General features: G+C 48.6%; 1 protein-coding gene across 1 annotated transcript; it reads right to left on the bottom strand.

Annotated features, from left to right (window-relative positions):
* LOC144678548 (splicing factor 3B subunit 2-like) lies at positions 1 to 13,878 on the bottom strand (the record flags this gene model as incomplete). The annotated part of the gene is made up of 6 exons (XM_078538297.1): positions 1 to 488; positions 1,553 to 1,702; positions 2,060 to 2,254; positions 6,085 to 6,170; positions 7,484 to 7,589; positions 13,742 to 13,878. Coding segments are annotated over 6 exons (764 nt in total), but the record flags the coding sequence as incomplete, so codon positions are not given.
* Positions 13,879 to 13,975: the final 97 nt, after the last annotated feature.

The following is a 13,975-nucleotide window of genomic DNA, read 5'->3' as shown; positions in this document are numbered from 1 at the left end:
AATGTGAGAGAGGCTGGAGGGGTCAGCCAGCCTGTGTATCAGGGAGGGGCTGATCAAGGAGCAACACTGCAGACACCAAACCCACTGCTGGGTGCCACAGGCCATCTCAGAGCCTCCAGTGATATCCAAGGGCCCTGTATGTCTACCTCTCAAACAAAAACAACCAACACAGTCTCACAGAGCCTTCAGCAACTCCCAGGGCCCTTCACACACACTCTACCCACACACACACACACAAACTCTCAGTCTGTAGTAACTCCCAAGGCTCACTGTCTCTACCCTCACAGTCTCTACACACACACTGTCTCACAGAGCCTCCAGTAATATCCCAGGGCTGAGCGTCTCTACGTTTCACACTCTCTCTCTCTACACACCGAGACAGTCTGGAAGAAGAGTATTCAGTTCACCTGCTTCAGTTCAGCAACACTCAGACGATTCAGTCTCCGTAATTTCTTCTTCGATAACTTCGGGAGATCATCCCGTTTTTCCTAATGTGACAGAAGAACATCGTTACAAACGGCTTCAAAAACATATCTCACTCCTCCAGCCTGATTCGGCCTGCTCACAATGTGAACACGCTGACACTGGGTGAGAGATTCATGTGCAATCCCAAACACTGAGCTTCAGCAGCATTCCCCACACTGACTGCACCAAGACCTGGTGGGACTCAGGTCTACACTGACTGAGACCTGTTAACTCACTCAGGCTTGAGAGAAAGCCTGGCTCCTTTCCACTCGGTGACCGGTCAGTCAGGAGGGAATATACACGCTCACACAAGGAAGCAAATGGATTCAGTTTAACATCTTATTGAAAGACAACACCTCCGACAGTGCGGCGCTCCCTCAGTACTGACCCTCCGACAGTGCGGTGCTCCCTCAGCACTGACCTTCCAACAGCCCAGCGCTCCCTCAGTACTGACCCTCCGACAGCGCGGCGCTCCCTCAGTACTGAGCCTCCGACAGCCCGGCACTCCCTCAGTACTGACCCTCCGACAGCGCGGCGCTCCCTCAGCACTGACCCTCCGACAGTGCGGTGCTCCCTCAGCACTGACCCTCCGACAGCGCGGCGCTCCCTCAGCACTGACCCTCCAACAGCGCGGCGCTCCCTCAGCACTGACCCTCCGACAGCGCGGCGCTCCCTCAGCACTAACCCTCCGACAGCGCGGCGCTCCCTCAGCACTGACCCTCCGACAGTGCAGTGCTCACTGAGCACTGACCCACCGGCAGTGCGGCGCTCCCTCAGCACTGACCCTCCGACAGTGCGGTGCTCCCTCAGCACTGACCCTCCGACAGTGCAGTGCTCACTGAGCACTGACCCACCGGCATTGCGGCGCTCCCTCAGCACTGACCCTCCGACAGTGCGGTGCTCCCTCAGTACTGACCCTCCGACAGTGCGGTGCTCCCTCAGCACTGACCCTCCGACAGTGCGTCGCTCCCTCAGCACTGACCCTCCGACAGTGTAGAGCTCTGTCATCACTACACACGGTGGACCAGCCACCAGCTGATGAACGATGTATTGAGTGAATTCTGAGGGACAGTCAGGCCAAACTCACCACATCCTCATCACTGTCCAGGTCCTCATCGTCGTCACTGCTCCCCTTTTGTTCCGCCTCAAAGCCCTTTTTCTTCAGCAACACCGTCGATTCCAGTTTGTCCGTCTTGTCAGGCTCCTTGTCTTTGTCTTTCTTCACATCGTCTGTCAGCTGGAAAAACATCACATACAGAACCATCAGTCACCATAAGACACACTAACTCCTGTTGACACTGTCCCCATCAGTGCAGGGACAGCACGGGGTGAGTTACTGAGTAAAGCTCCCTACATTTAAGTGTCTATCTTTCATGTCATGAGTGACAGTTGCACACATTTTCCAGTATCATCCCGATCAGGGGTCCAGGTAAACAGCAGCGTCAGGCTGGTATCAGTTACCTCAGGACAGGCCTGAGAAACAGCCTGCACCCTTCCCGCTGTTGTGTGTATGTGTCTGTCTGTCTGTGCGCTGTGCTTTCACTCAGTGTACCCTGGAGAACATTGCACTCAGACACGCAGAGCCAGCACTTACCCTGAAAGACTCAAAAATCCTCTTGAAGTAGATGAAATTTGTGTCGAAGATTTCGGGCTCTGCTGTCACGTACTCGACTTCCACCTCCGACTCGGTGTCTGTCGCCCCCGCCTTCTCCGCTTTCTCCTGAACTCCATTCTCCTCGCTCCGATTTGACTTCTTCTTCTTCTTTCTGTTTCGGCGTTTACGATTTTTCTGAAAAGGTAAAAGAACATCAGTAATCTCACTGTCCATCAAGAACATCGGTAATCTCACTGTCCGTCAAGAACGTCGGAAATCTCACTGCCCGTCAAGAACGTCGGTAATCTCACTGCCCACCAAGAACTTCAGTAATCTCACTGTCCGTCAAGAACGTAGGTAATCTCACTATCCGTCAAGAACATCGGTAATCTCACTGTCCGTCAAGAACGTCGGTGATCTCACTGTCCGTCAAGAACATCGGTAATCTCACTGTCCGTCAAGAACATCGGTAATCTCACTGTCCGTCAAGAACATCGGTAATCTCACTGTCCGTCAAGAACATCGGTAATCTCACTGTCCATCAAAACGTCGGTAATCTCACTGTCCATCAAGAACGTCGGTAATCTCACTGTCCGTCAAGAACGTCGGTAATCTCACTGTCCGTCAAGAACGTCGGTAATCTCACTGTCCATCAAAAACGTCGGTAATCTCACTGTCCGTCAAGAACGTCGGTAATCTCACTGTCCGTCAAGAACGTCGGTAATCTCACTGTCCGTCAAGAACGTCGGTAATCTCACTGTCCGTCAAGAACGTCGGTAATCTCACTGTCCGTCAAGAACGTCGGTAATCTCACTGTCCGTCAAGAACGTCGGTAATCTCACTGTCCGTCAAGAACGTCGGTAATCTCACTGCCCTTCAAGAACGTCGGTAATCTCACTGTCCGTCAACAACATCGGTAATCTCACTGTCCATCAAGAACATCGGTAATCTCACTGTGCGTCAAGAACATCGGTAATCTCACTGTCCGTCAAGAACATCGGTAATCTCACTGTGCGTCAAGAACATCGGTAATCTCACTGCACGTCAAGAACGTCGGTGATCTCACTGTCCATCCAGAACATCGGTAATCTCACTGTCCATCCAGAACATCGGTAATCTCACTGTCCATCCAGAACATCAGTAATCTCACTGTCCATCGAGAACATCGGTAATCTCACTGTCCATCCAGAACATCAGTAATCTCACTGTCCATCAAGAACATCGGTAATCTCACTGTCCGTCAAGAACATCGGTAATCTCACTGTCCGTCAAGAACGTCGGTAATCTCACTGCCCTTCAAGAACGTCGGTAATCTCACTGTCCATCAAGAACGTCGGTAATCTCACTGTCCGTCAAGAACATCGGTAATCTCACTGTCCGTCGAGAACATCGGTAATCTCACTGTCCGTCGAGAACATCGGTAATCTCACTGTCCATCGAGAACATCGGTAATCTCACTGTCCATCGAGAACATCGGTAATCTCACTGTCCATCGAGAACAACGGTAATCTCACTGTCCACCGAGAACATCGATAATCTCACTGTCCGTCAAGAACATCGGTAATCTCACTGTCCGTCAAGAACGTCGGTAATCTCACTGTCCATCAAGAACGTCGGTAATCTCACTGTCCGTCAAGAACGTCGGTAATCTCACTGTCCGTCAAGAACGTCGGTAATCTCACTGTCCGTCAAGAACGTCGGTAATCTCACTGTCCGTCAAGAACGTCGGTAATCTCACTGTGCGTCAAGAACATCGGTAATCTCACTGTGCGTCAAGAACATCGGTAATCTCACTGTCCGTCAAGAACATCGGTAATCTCACTGTCCATCAAGAACATCGGTAATCTCACTGTGCGTCAAGAACATCGGTAATCTCACTGTCCGTCAAGAACATCGGTAATCTCACTGTGCGTCAAGAACATCGGTCATCTCACTGTGCGTCAAGAACATCGGTAATCTCACTGCCCTTCAAGAACGTCGGTGATCTCACTGTCCATCAAGAACATCGGTAATCTCACTGTCCATCCAGAACATCGGTAATCTCACTGTCCATCAAAAACGTCAGTAATCTCACTGTCCATCGAGAACATCGATAATCTCACTGTCCACCAAGAACATCGGTAATCTCACTGCCCGTCAAGAACATCGGTAATCTCACTGTCCGTCAAGAACGTCGGTAATCTCACTGCCCGTCAAGAACGTCGGTAATCTCACTGTCCGTCAAGAACATCGGTAATCTCACTGTCCATCAACAACATCGGTAATCTCACTGCCCTTCAAGAACATCGGTAATCTCACTGTCCGTCAACAACATCGGTAATCTCACTGTCCATCAAGAACATCGGTAATCTCACTGTCCATCAAGAAAGTCGGTAATCTCAGTGTCCATCAAGAACATCGGTAATCTCACTGTCCGTCAAGAACGTCGGTAATCTCACTGTCCTTCAAGAACGTCGGTAATCTCACTGTCCACCAAGAACGTCGGTAATCTCACTGTCCACCAAGAACATCGGTAATCTCACTGTGCGTCAAGCACATCGGTAATCTCACTGTCCATCAAGAACATCGGTAATCTCACTGTCCATCAAGAACATCGGTAATCTCACTGTCCGTCAAGAACGTCGGTAATCTCACTGTCCACCAAGAACATCGGTAATCTCACTGTCCACCAAGAACATCGGTAATCTCACTGTCCAAGAATGTCGGTAATCTCACTGTCCAAGAACATCGGTAATCTCACTGTCCATCGAGAACATCGGTAATCTCACTGTCCAAGAACATCGGTAATCTCACTGTCCAAGAACATCGGTAATCTCACTGTCCAAGAACATCGGTAATCTCACTGTCCGTCAAGAACGTCGGTAATCTCACTGTCCGTCAAGAACGTCGGTAATCTCACTGTCCGTCAAGAACATCGGTAATCTCACTGTCCATCAAGAACATCGGTAATCTCACTGTCCATCGAGAACATCGGTAATCTCACTGTCCGTCAAGAATGTCGGTAATCTCACTGTCCAAGAACATCGGTAATCTCACTGTCCATCGAGAACATCGGTAATCTCACTGTCCTTCAAGAACGTCGGTAATCTCACTGTCCACCAAGAACGTCGGTAATCTCACTGTCCGTCAAGAACGTCGGTAATCTCACTGTCCACCAAGAACATCGGTAATCTCACTGCCCGTCAAGAACGTCGGTAATCTCACCGTCCATCGAGAACATCGGTAATCTCACTGTCCACAAAGTCGAGGCGAATGTTTCAGCTGAGTCGAAAGGCTTGAACTTCTAACGCACCCTTCCACCACCTCAGGACATCCCAAAGCGTCTCGCAGGCAATGAAGGACTTTTTTCGGAACTGTGCTCACTGTTGTGATGTAGGAAACTCAGCAGCCCATTTACACACAGCAAGATCCCACAAACAGCAATGTGATAATGGCGCAGATCATCTGTTTTTAGTGATGTTGGTTGAGGGATAAATATCGGCCCCAGGACACCGGGGGGAACTCCCCCCTGCTCTTCTTCCAATAGTGGCCGTGGGATCTTTTACCCCCACCCGAGAGGGCAGATGGGGCCTCGGTTTAATGTCTCATCCTGAAAGACAGCACCTCCGACAGTGCGGCACTCCCTCAGCACTGACTCGCCGACAGTGCGGCACTCCCTCAGTACTGACCCTCCGACAGTGCGGCGCTCCCTCAGCACTGAGCCACCGACAGTGCGGCGCTCCCTCAGCACTGACCTTCTGACAGTGCAGCGCTCCCTCAGCACTGACCCTCCGAGGGGAGGTAGTGGTGAGCCTGCACTGACAGTCAAGAGTTGGCCTAAATTAGGGCTTCAAGTTTCTTGAGTGATATGTACACCCAGAACCTTCTGATGTTGTGTAGACACAAGAGGGAGCTCTGCACTGAGCCAGGGCTGAGGGTAGAGGATGGAGAGAAACAATTTCTGCTGGTATGTGGGCTGACCACACAATCACACAGTAAATACTGACAGTGGGAGAGAGGGAGAGGTTTCATCCGCCATCACAAACCTCTTTCTTCGATAGCGAGGACACAAGTTCTTCCTCTTCAGTATCAGCTGGGGTTAGAGTGGCTCCGGTCGCTGCATCGATCTCGTCTGTGGAAACACAAGCAGAATTCAGCAACAAGCAGCCAGAGTGGATCTCACCTCCACTCATTCACTGCCTCAGGTGCTTGCTCACTACAGAGGCTCAGTGTAACCTTGCCATTTCAACTCAGTGCCTCACAGGTTCCCTATAACAGCACGGGGTTAGATACAGAGTAAAGCTCCCTCTACACAGTCCCCATCAAACACTCCCAGGACAGGTACAGCATGGGGTTAGATACAGAGTAAAGCTCCCTCTACACTGTCCCCATCAAACACTCCCAGGACAGGTACAGCACGGGGTTAGATACAGAGTAAAGCTCCCCCTACACTGTCCCCATCAAACACTCCCAGGACAGGTACAGCACGGGGTTAGATACAGAGTAAAGCTCCCTCTACACTGTCCCCATCAAACACTCCCAGGACAGGTACAGCACGGGGTTAGATACAGAGTAAAGCTCCCTCTACACTGTCCCCATCAAACACTCCCAGGACAGGTACAGCACGGGGTTAGATACAGAGTAAAGCTCCCTCTACACTGTCCCCATCAAACACTCCCAGGACAGGTACAGCACGGGGTTAGATATAGAGTAAAGCTCCCTCTACACCGTCCCCATCAAACACTCCCAGGACAGGTACAGCACGGGGTTAGATATAGAGTAAAGCTCCCTCTACACCGTCCCCATCAAACACTCCCAGGACAGGTACAGCATGGGGTTAGATACAGAGTAAAGCTCCCTCTACACTGTCCCCATCAAACACTCCCAGGGCAAGGACAGCACGGGGTTAGATACAGAGTAAAGCTCCCTCTACACCGTTCCCATCAAACACTCCCAGGACAGGTACAGCACGGGGTTAGATACAGAGTAAAGCTCCCTCTACACTGTCCTCATCAAACACTCCCAGGACAGGTACAGCACGGGGTTAGATACAGAGTAGAGCTCCCTCTACACTGTCCCCATCAAACACTCCCAGGACAGGTACAGCACGGGGTTAGATACAGAGTAAAGCTCCCTCTACACTGTCCCCATCAAACACTCCCAGGACAGGTACAGCACGGGGTTAGATACAGAGTAAAGCTCCCTCTACACTGTCCCCATCAAACACTCCCAGGGCAGGGACAGCACGGGGTTAGATACAGAGTAAAGCTCCCTCTACACCGTCCCCATCAAACACTCGCAGGACAGGTACAGCACGGGGTTAGATACAGGGTAAAGCTCCCTCTACACTGTCCCCATCAAACACTCCCAGGGCAGGGACAGCACGGGGTTAGATACAGGGTAAAACCCAAGTTCCCTGTACACTTTTCCTTCTCATCCACATACCTGAAGCCTCTGCTAATGCTGTGAGTTCCACCTGGCGTTGCTCTTTGAGCTGAAGGATCTTCTCCAGGACTTGGGGGATTCTCGGACCAGGGCCTGCGTCATCACTCTGCATGATAAGAATCTGTTTATTACGCTGTGTCTGATCACTGCAACACCCACCCAGGTCTGTCTTACTGCAAGTGTTCCCTCAGTGGCTGGATATATGACGTAAACCCACATCACCCACCTCACCGTTCACTCATTGCCCACAGACGGAGGGTCACTCAACAATGCTGCACGTGTCTATGATGCGCGCGTGCACACACACAGGGTTGACGTAGGCATGTTCCCACTTGTGGGGGAGGCCAGAACTAGGGGGCCAGCAACATAAGACAGTCACTAATAATTCCAATCGGGAATTCAGGAGAATCGTCTTCACCCACAGAGTGGGGGAAACGTGGAACCTGCTCCCACAGGGAGAGGTTGAGTTGAATAGTATAGAGACATTTAAGGGTGAAGCTGGATGAACACATGAGAGAAAGGAACAGAAGGATATGGTGATAGGGGGAGGTGAAGGTGAGGTGTGTGGACACACAAACATGCGAATTAGGAATAGCCGCCCACTCGGCCCCTCGAGCCTGCTCCGCCATTCAATAAGATCGTGGCTGATCTGAATGTAACCTCAACCCCACATTCCCACCTACTCCCGATAACCTTTCACCCCCTTGTTACTGAACAATCTATCCAGCTCTGCCTTAAAAACATTCAAAGACTCTGCTTCAACTGCCTTTTGAGCAACAGAGTTTCAAAGACTCACGAGTCCCAGAGAAAAAATTGCTCATCTCTGCCTTAAATGAGCGACCCCTTATTTTTAAAAAGGTGGCCCCTAGTTCTAGATCCTCCCACAAGAGGAAACATCTTTAGTGGGGGTGGGGGTGGGGTGGGGGGGGGTGAGGGGCAGTAGGCACTTTTGCAGCCGTAGACGTGACTCCAGGATGATACGTTGCCTCCCGGGTGCCAGGGTTAAGGATGTCACCGAGCTGCTGCTGGGCATTCTGAAGGTGAACAGCCAGAGGTTGTGGTCCATGTTGGGACCAATGACACAGGAAGAAAGAGGAATGAGGTCCTGCAAACAGACTTTAGGGAGTTAGGTAGGAAATTGAAAAGCAGGACTTCAAAGGAGGTAATCTCCGGATTACTCCCAGTGCCACACAGGAGTGAGTATAGGAACAGAAGGAGAGAGCAGATAAATGTGTGGCTGGAGAGATGGTGCAGGAGGGAGGGCTTTAGATTCCTGGGGCATTGGGACCGTTTCTGGGGGGGAGGTGGGACCTGAACACGTTGGATGGGCTACATCTGAACAGGAACGGGACCAACATCCTCGCGGGGAGGTTTGCTAATGCTGTTGGGGTGGATTTAAACTAAATTGGCAGGGGGATAGGATCCTGAAACGCAGTTCAGAGGGGAGAGAAGCTGGGATTGAATTAGAAGTTAAAACGTTAGTGAGAGGGTCTGGAAGGCAGGGGAAACATAGGCGAGATAAGAAAGTAGAGAGCTTAGCAAGGCTAAATGGAATATATTTTAATACAAGGAGCCTGAGGAATAAGACAGATGAGCTGAGGGCACATATAGGCATAGCTATGACTGAGACTTGGCTAAACGAAGGGCAGGATTGGCAGCTCAACATTCCTGGTTATAGGGTAATCAGGCAAGGTAGAGAGGGGAATAGAGGAGGGGCGTGGTCGCAATATTGATCAAGGAATCAATTATAGCAGTGAGGAGGGATGGTATCTTGGAAGGATCATCAGATGAGGCCATATGGGTAGAGGTAAAAAACACAAAAGGGGCAAACACGCTGTACTATAGCCCCACAAACAGTCTGGGAGTGTTACAGGGTCAAATATGTAATCAAATTTCAGAGAAGTGTAAGAATAATAAGGCAGTAATAGGAGGAGATTTTAAATACCCAAATATTAACCGGGATAGTTTTAGTGGCAAGGTTGGAGGGGAGCAAAATTCTTCTGTTGTATCCAGAACTTTTTTAGCCAATACATAGAAAGCCCAACAAGGGAAGGGGCAGTTCTGGGCCTAATATTCAGAAATGTGCTCAGGCAGGCAGAAGGTGTATCAGTAGGGGAGCATTTTGGAGATAGTGACCATAACTTAGATTTAGGGTAGTTATGGAAAAGGATAATTTTGGGCCAGGAATAAAAGTTCTAAACTGGGGAAAGGCTAATTTTACTAAAATGAGATACCATTTGGCCCAAGTGGACTGGGAGCAGCTACTTGCAGATAAAACTGTGTCAGAGCAGTGGGAGGCATTCAAGGAGGAAATAGCGAGCGTACAGGGCAAATAAATTCCCAGAAAGAACACAAGAACATAAGAACTAGGAGCAGGAGTAGGCAATTCAGCCCCTCGAGCCTGCCCCGCCATTCAATACGATCATGGCTGATCTCATTTCAGCCTCAACTCCAATTTCCCGCCCTCTCCCCATAACCTTTCAACCCATTACTAATTAAAAATCTGTCTATCTCCTCCTTAAATTTATTCAGCGTCCCGGCATCCACTGCACTCTGAGGTAGTGAATTCCACAGATTCATGACCCTTTGAGAAAAGTAATTCCTCCTCATCTCTGATTTAAATCTACCACCCCTTAGCCTGAAACTATGGCCTCTCATTCTAGAATGCCCCATAAGGGGAAACATCCGCTCCATATCTACTTTGTCTATCCCCTTTAGCATCTTATATACCTCAATTAGATCTCCTCTCAGCCTTCTAAACTCTAGCGAGTAGAGGCCTAAACTGCTCAATCTCTCCTCATAAGACAAGCCCCACATCTCTGGAATCAATCTAGTGAACCTCCTCTGAACCGCCTCCAGTGCAACTACATCCTTCCTCAAGTAAGGAGACCAAAACTGTGCACAGCACTCCAGGTGCAGTCTCACCAATGCCTTGTATAGTTGCAACAACACTTCCCTATTTTTATATTCTATTCCTTTAGCAATAAATGTCAAAATTCCATTTGCCTTCCTTATTACCTGCTGTACCTGCATACTAGCTTTCAGCGATTCATGCACGAGGACACCCAGATCCCTCTGCACTGAAGCACTCTGAATTTTCTCTCCATTTAAATAATAAGTTGCCTTTTTATTCTTCCGACCAAACTGGATAACCTCACGTTTATCCACGTTAAACTCCATCTGCCAAATTTTGGCCCATTCACCTAACCTGTCCATATCCATTTGTAAATTTCTTATTTCTTCATTGCAACTTACTTTCCCACCTATTTTGGTGTCATCTGCAAATTTAGCTATAGTACCTTCTATCCCTGAATCCAAATCATTAATATAGATTGTAAATTGTTGGGGCCCAAGGACCGAACCCTGTGACACCCCACTAGTTACAGCTTGCCATCCAGAAAAAGGCCCATTTATCCCAACTCTCTGCTTTCTGACAAAGGGGGGGACCAAGTCCAGAGAACCCTGGATATCAAGGGACATAAAGGTTAGGGTTAAGAAAAAAAAGCTTATGGCAGATACAGAGGGCTCAATACAGCAGAGTCCCTGGAGGTGTATAAGAAATGTAGGTGGGATCTTAATAAGGAAATTAGGAAAGCTAAGAGAGTGCATAAGAAAGCATTGGTGGGTAGAATAAAGGAAAACCCAAAGAGGTTTTTTAAATATAGGAGCAAGAAAATAACTAGGGAAAGAGTAGGGCCAATTAGGAACCATGGAGGTAATGTGTGTGTGGACCCAGAAGACATGGGCACAGTCCTCAATGAATACCTTGCATCGGTCTTCATAATGGAAAGAGACGACGCAGGTATAGACGTCAGGGTGGAGGACTGTGAAATATTAGAGAAAATTAACAGAGAGAGAGAGGAGGTACTAGTGGGTTTAGCGGCCTTAAAAGTGGATAAATCCACAGGCCTGGATGAGATGCATTCCAGGCTGTTGAGGGAGGCAAGGGAAGAGATATCAGGGGCCCTGGCAGTAATTTTCAAATCTTCTCTGGCCACAGATGAGATGCCAGAGAACTGGAGGACTGCTAATACTGCCCCATTATTAAAAAAGGGAGGAATAGACTAGGAGATCACAGTCTAATCTCAGTGGTGGGGAAGTTACTAAGAAGAATTCTGAGGGGCAGAATATATCTGCATTTGGAGAGACACGGATTAGTCAGGGATAGTCAGCATGGATTTGTGAAGGGAAGGTCGTGTTTGACAAATTTGATTGAATTTTTTGAGGAGGTAACCAGGAGTGTTGATGAGGGTAATGCATTTGATGTGGTCTACATGGATTTTAGCAAGGCTTTTGATAAGGTCCCTCATGGCAGACTGGTCAAGAAAGTAAGAGCCCATGGGATCCAAGGCAAAGTGGCACAATGGATCCAAAATTGGCTGAGAGGCAGGAAGCAGAGGGTGATGGTAGAGGGATGTTTCTGTGACTGGAAATCTGTTTCCAGTGGGGTTCCATAGGGCTTGGTGCTGGGACCCTTGCTGTTTGTGGTGTATATAAATAATTTGGATTTAAATGTAGGGGGTATGATCATGAAGTTCACGGGTGACGCGAAAATTGGCAGGTGGTAAATAGTGAGGAGGATAGCCATAAACTGCAGGAGGATATCAATGGACTGGTCAGGTGGGCAGAGCAGTGACAAATGGAATTCAACCCGGAAAAGTATGAGGTAATACACTTGGGGAGGGCTAACAAGGCAAGGGATTACACTATGAATGGTAGGACCCTGGAAAGTACTGAAGATCAGAGGGACCTTGGTGTGCATGTCCACAGATCCATGAAGGGAGCAGGGCAGGTAGATAAGGTGGTTAAGAAGGCATATGGTATACTTGCCTTTATTAGCCGAGGTATAGAATACAAGAGCAGGGAGGTTATGCTGGAACTGTATAAAACGCTGGTCAGGCCATAACTGGAGTATTGTGTGCAGTTCCGGTCACCACATTATAGGAAGGATGTGATTGTACTGGAGAGGGTGCAGAGGAGATTCACCAGGATGCTGCCTGGGCTGGAGGGCCTGAGCTATGAGGAAAGATTGGATAGACTAGGGTTGTTTTCCTTGGAGCAGCGAAGGTTGAGAGGGGACCTGATAGAGGTGTATAAGATTATGAGAGGCATAGATAGGGTGGATAGGAAGGCACTTTTAGACTAGAGGGTTTAATAATCAGGGGGCATAGATTTAAGGTAAGAGGTAGAAGACTAAGAGGGGAGTTGAGGAGAAATTTTTTCACCCAGAGGGTGGTGGGAGTCTGGAACTCACTGCCTGAAAGGGTGGTTGAGTCAGAAACTCTCGTAACATTTAAGAAGTATTTAGATATTCGCTTGCGTTGCCATAGCCTCCAGGGCTATGGGCCAAGCGCTGGAAAATGGGATTAGTGCTGTCAGATCTTTGTTGACCAGTGCGGACATGATCGACTGAATGGCCTCCTTCTGTGATGTAAACATCTCTGAGTCTATTCTCTCCACATCCACCCTGTCAAGACTCCTCAGGGTCTTAAAGGTTTCAATCAAGTCGCCTCTTACTCTACTAAATTCCAGCGGATACAAGCCTAACCTGTCCAACCTTTCCACATAAGACAACCCACCCATTCCTGGTATTAGTCTAGTAAACCTTCTCTGAACTGCTTCCAACGCATTTACATCCTTCCTTAAATAAGGAGACCAGTACTGAACACAATACTCCAGATGTGGTCTCACCAATGCCCTGTATAACTGAAGCATAACCTCCCTAATTTTGTAATCAATTCCCCTCACAATAAATGATAACATTCTATTAGCTTTCCTAATTCCCTGCTGTGTCTGCACACTAACCTTTTGTGATTCATGCAGTCAGACACCCAGATCCCTCTGCACCTCAGAGCTGTGCAATCTCTCACCATTTAGATAATAAGCTTCTTTGTTATTCTTCCTGCCGAAATGGACAATTTCACATTTGCCCAATTTTACTCCATTTGCCAGATTTTTGCCCACTTATGTCCTCTTCACAACTTACTTTCCTACCTATCTTTGTGTCATTAGCAAATTTAGCAACCATTCCTTCGGTCCCTTCATCCAAATCATTGATATAAATAGTAAACAGTTGAGGCCCCAGCTCTGATCCCTGTGACACACCACTCATCACATCCTGCCAACCAGAAAAAGACCCATTTATGCCTACTCTCTGTTTCCTGTTCGCCAGCCAATCTTCTATCCTTGCTCATGTGGAGCAGAAACACTGGAATAGACAAGACAGGATGTGGTAAATGACCTTTTGTGCGCTGTTACCTCTCTGTTCTCTTCACCAGGTGGTGGGGGAGGTCCTCGCAGGCGTGGTCCCAAGCTGGGCGCAGTTAATGGAGCAGGAGCCACTGAGACGACAGGTCGCACAGCCGAGAGGGGTATAGGCACAGGGGAACCAGTAACTGTTGTGGAGTTGAAGGCACCAGAGAGAGAAATCATGAATTTAAAGAGGAAATACATTCTAAACAACATCCAGTATTTACATAAAACATTTAGATA

The sequence above is a fragment of the Cetorhinus maximus genome, unplaced genomic scaffold, assembly GCF_964194155.1.
Source record: "Cetorhinus maximus unplaced genomic scaffold, sCetMax3.hap1.1 HAP1_SCAFFOLD_4593, whole genome shotgun sequence".
Taxonomy (NCBI): Eukaryota; Metazoa; Chordata; class Chondrichthyes; order Lamniformes; family Cetorhinidae; genus Cetorhinus; species Cetorhinus maximus.
The sequence above is the reverse complement of the archived record's forward strand: the minus strand, read 5'-3'. Positions and strand labels throughout refer to the sequence as shown.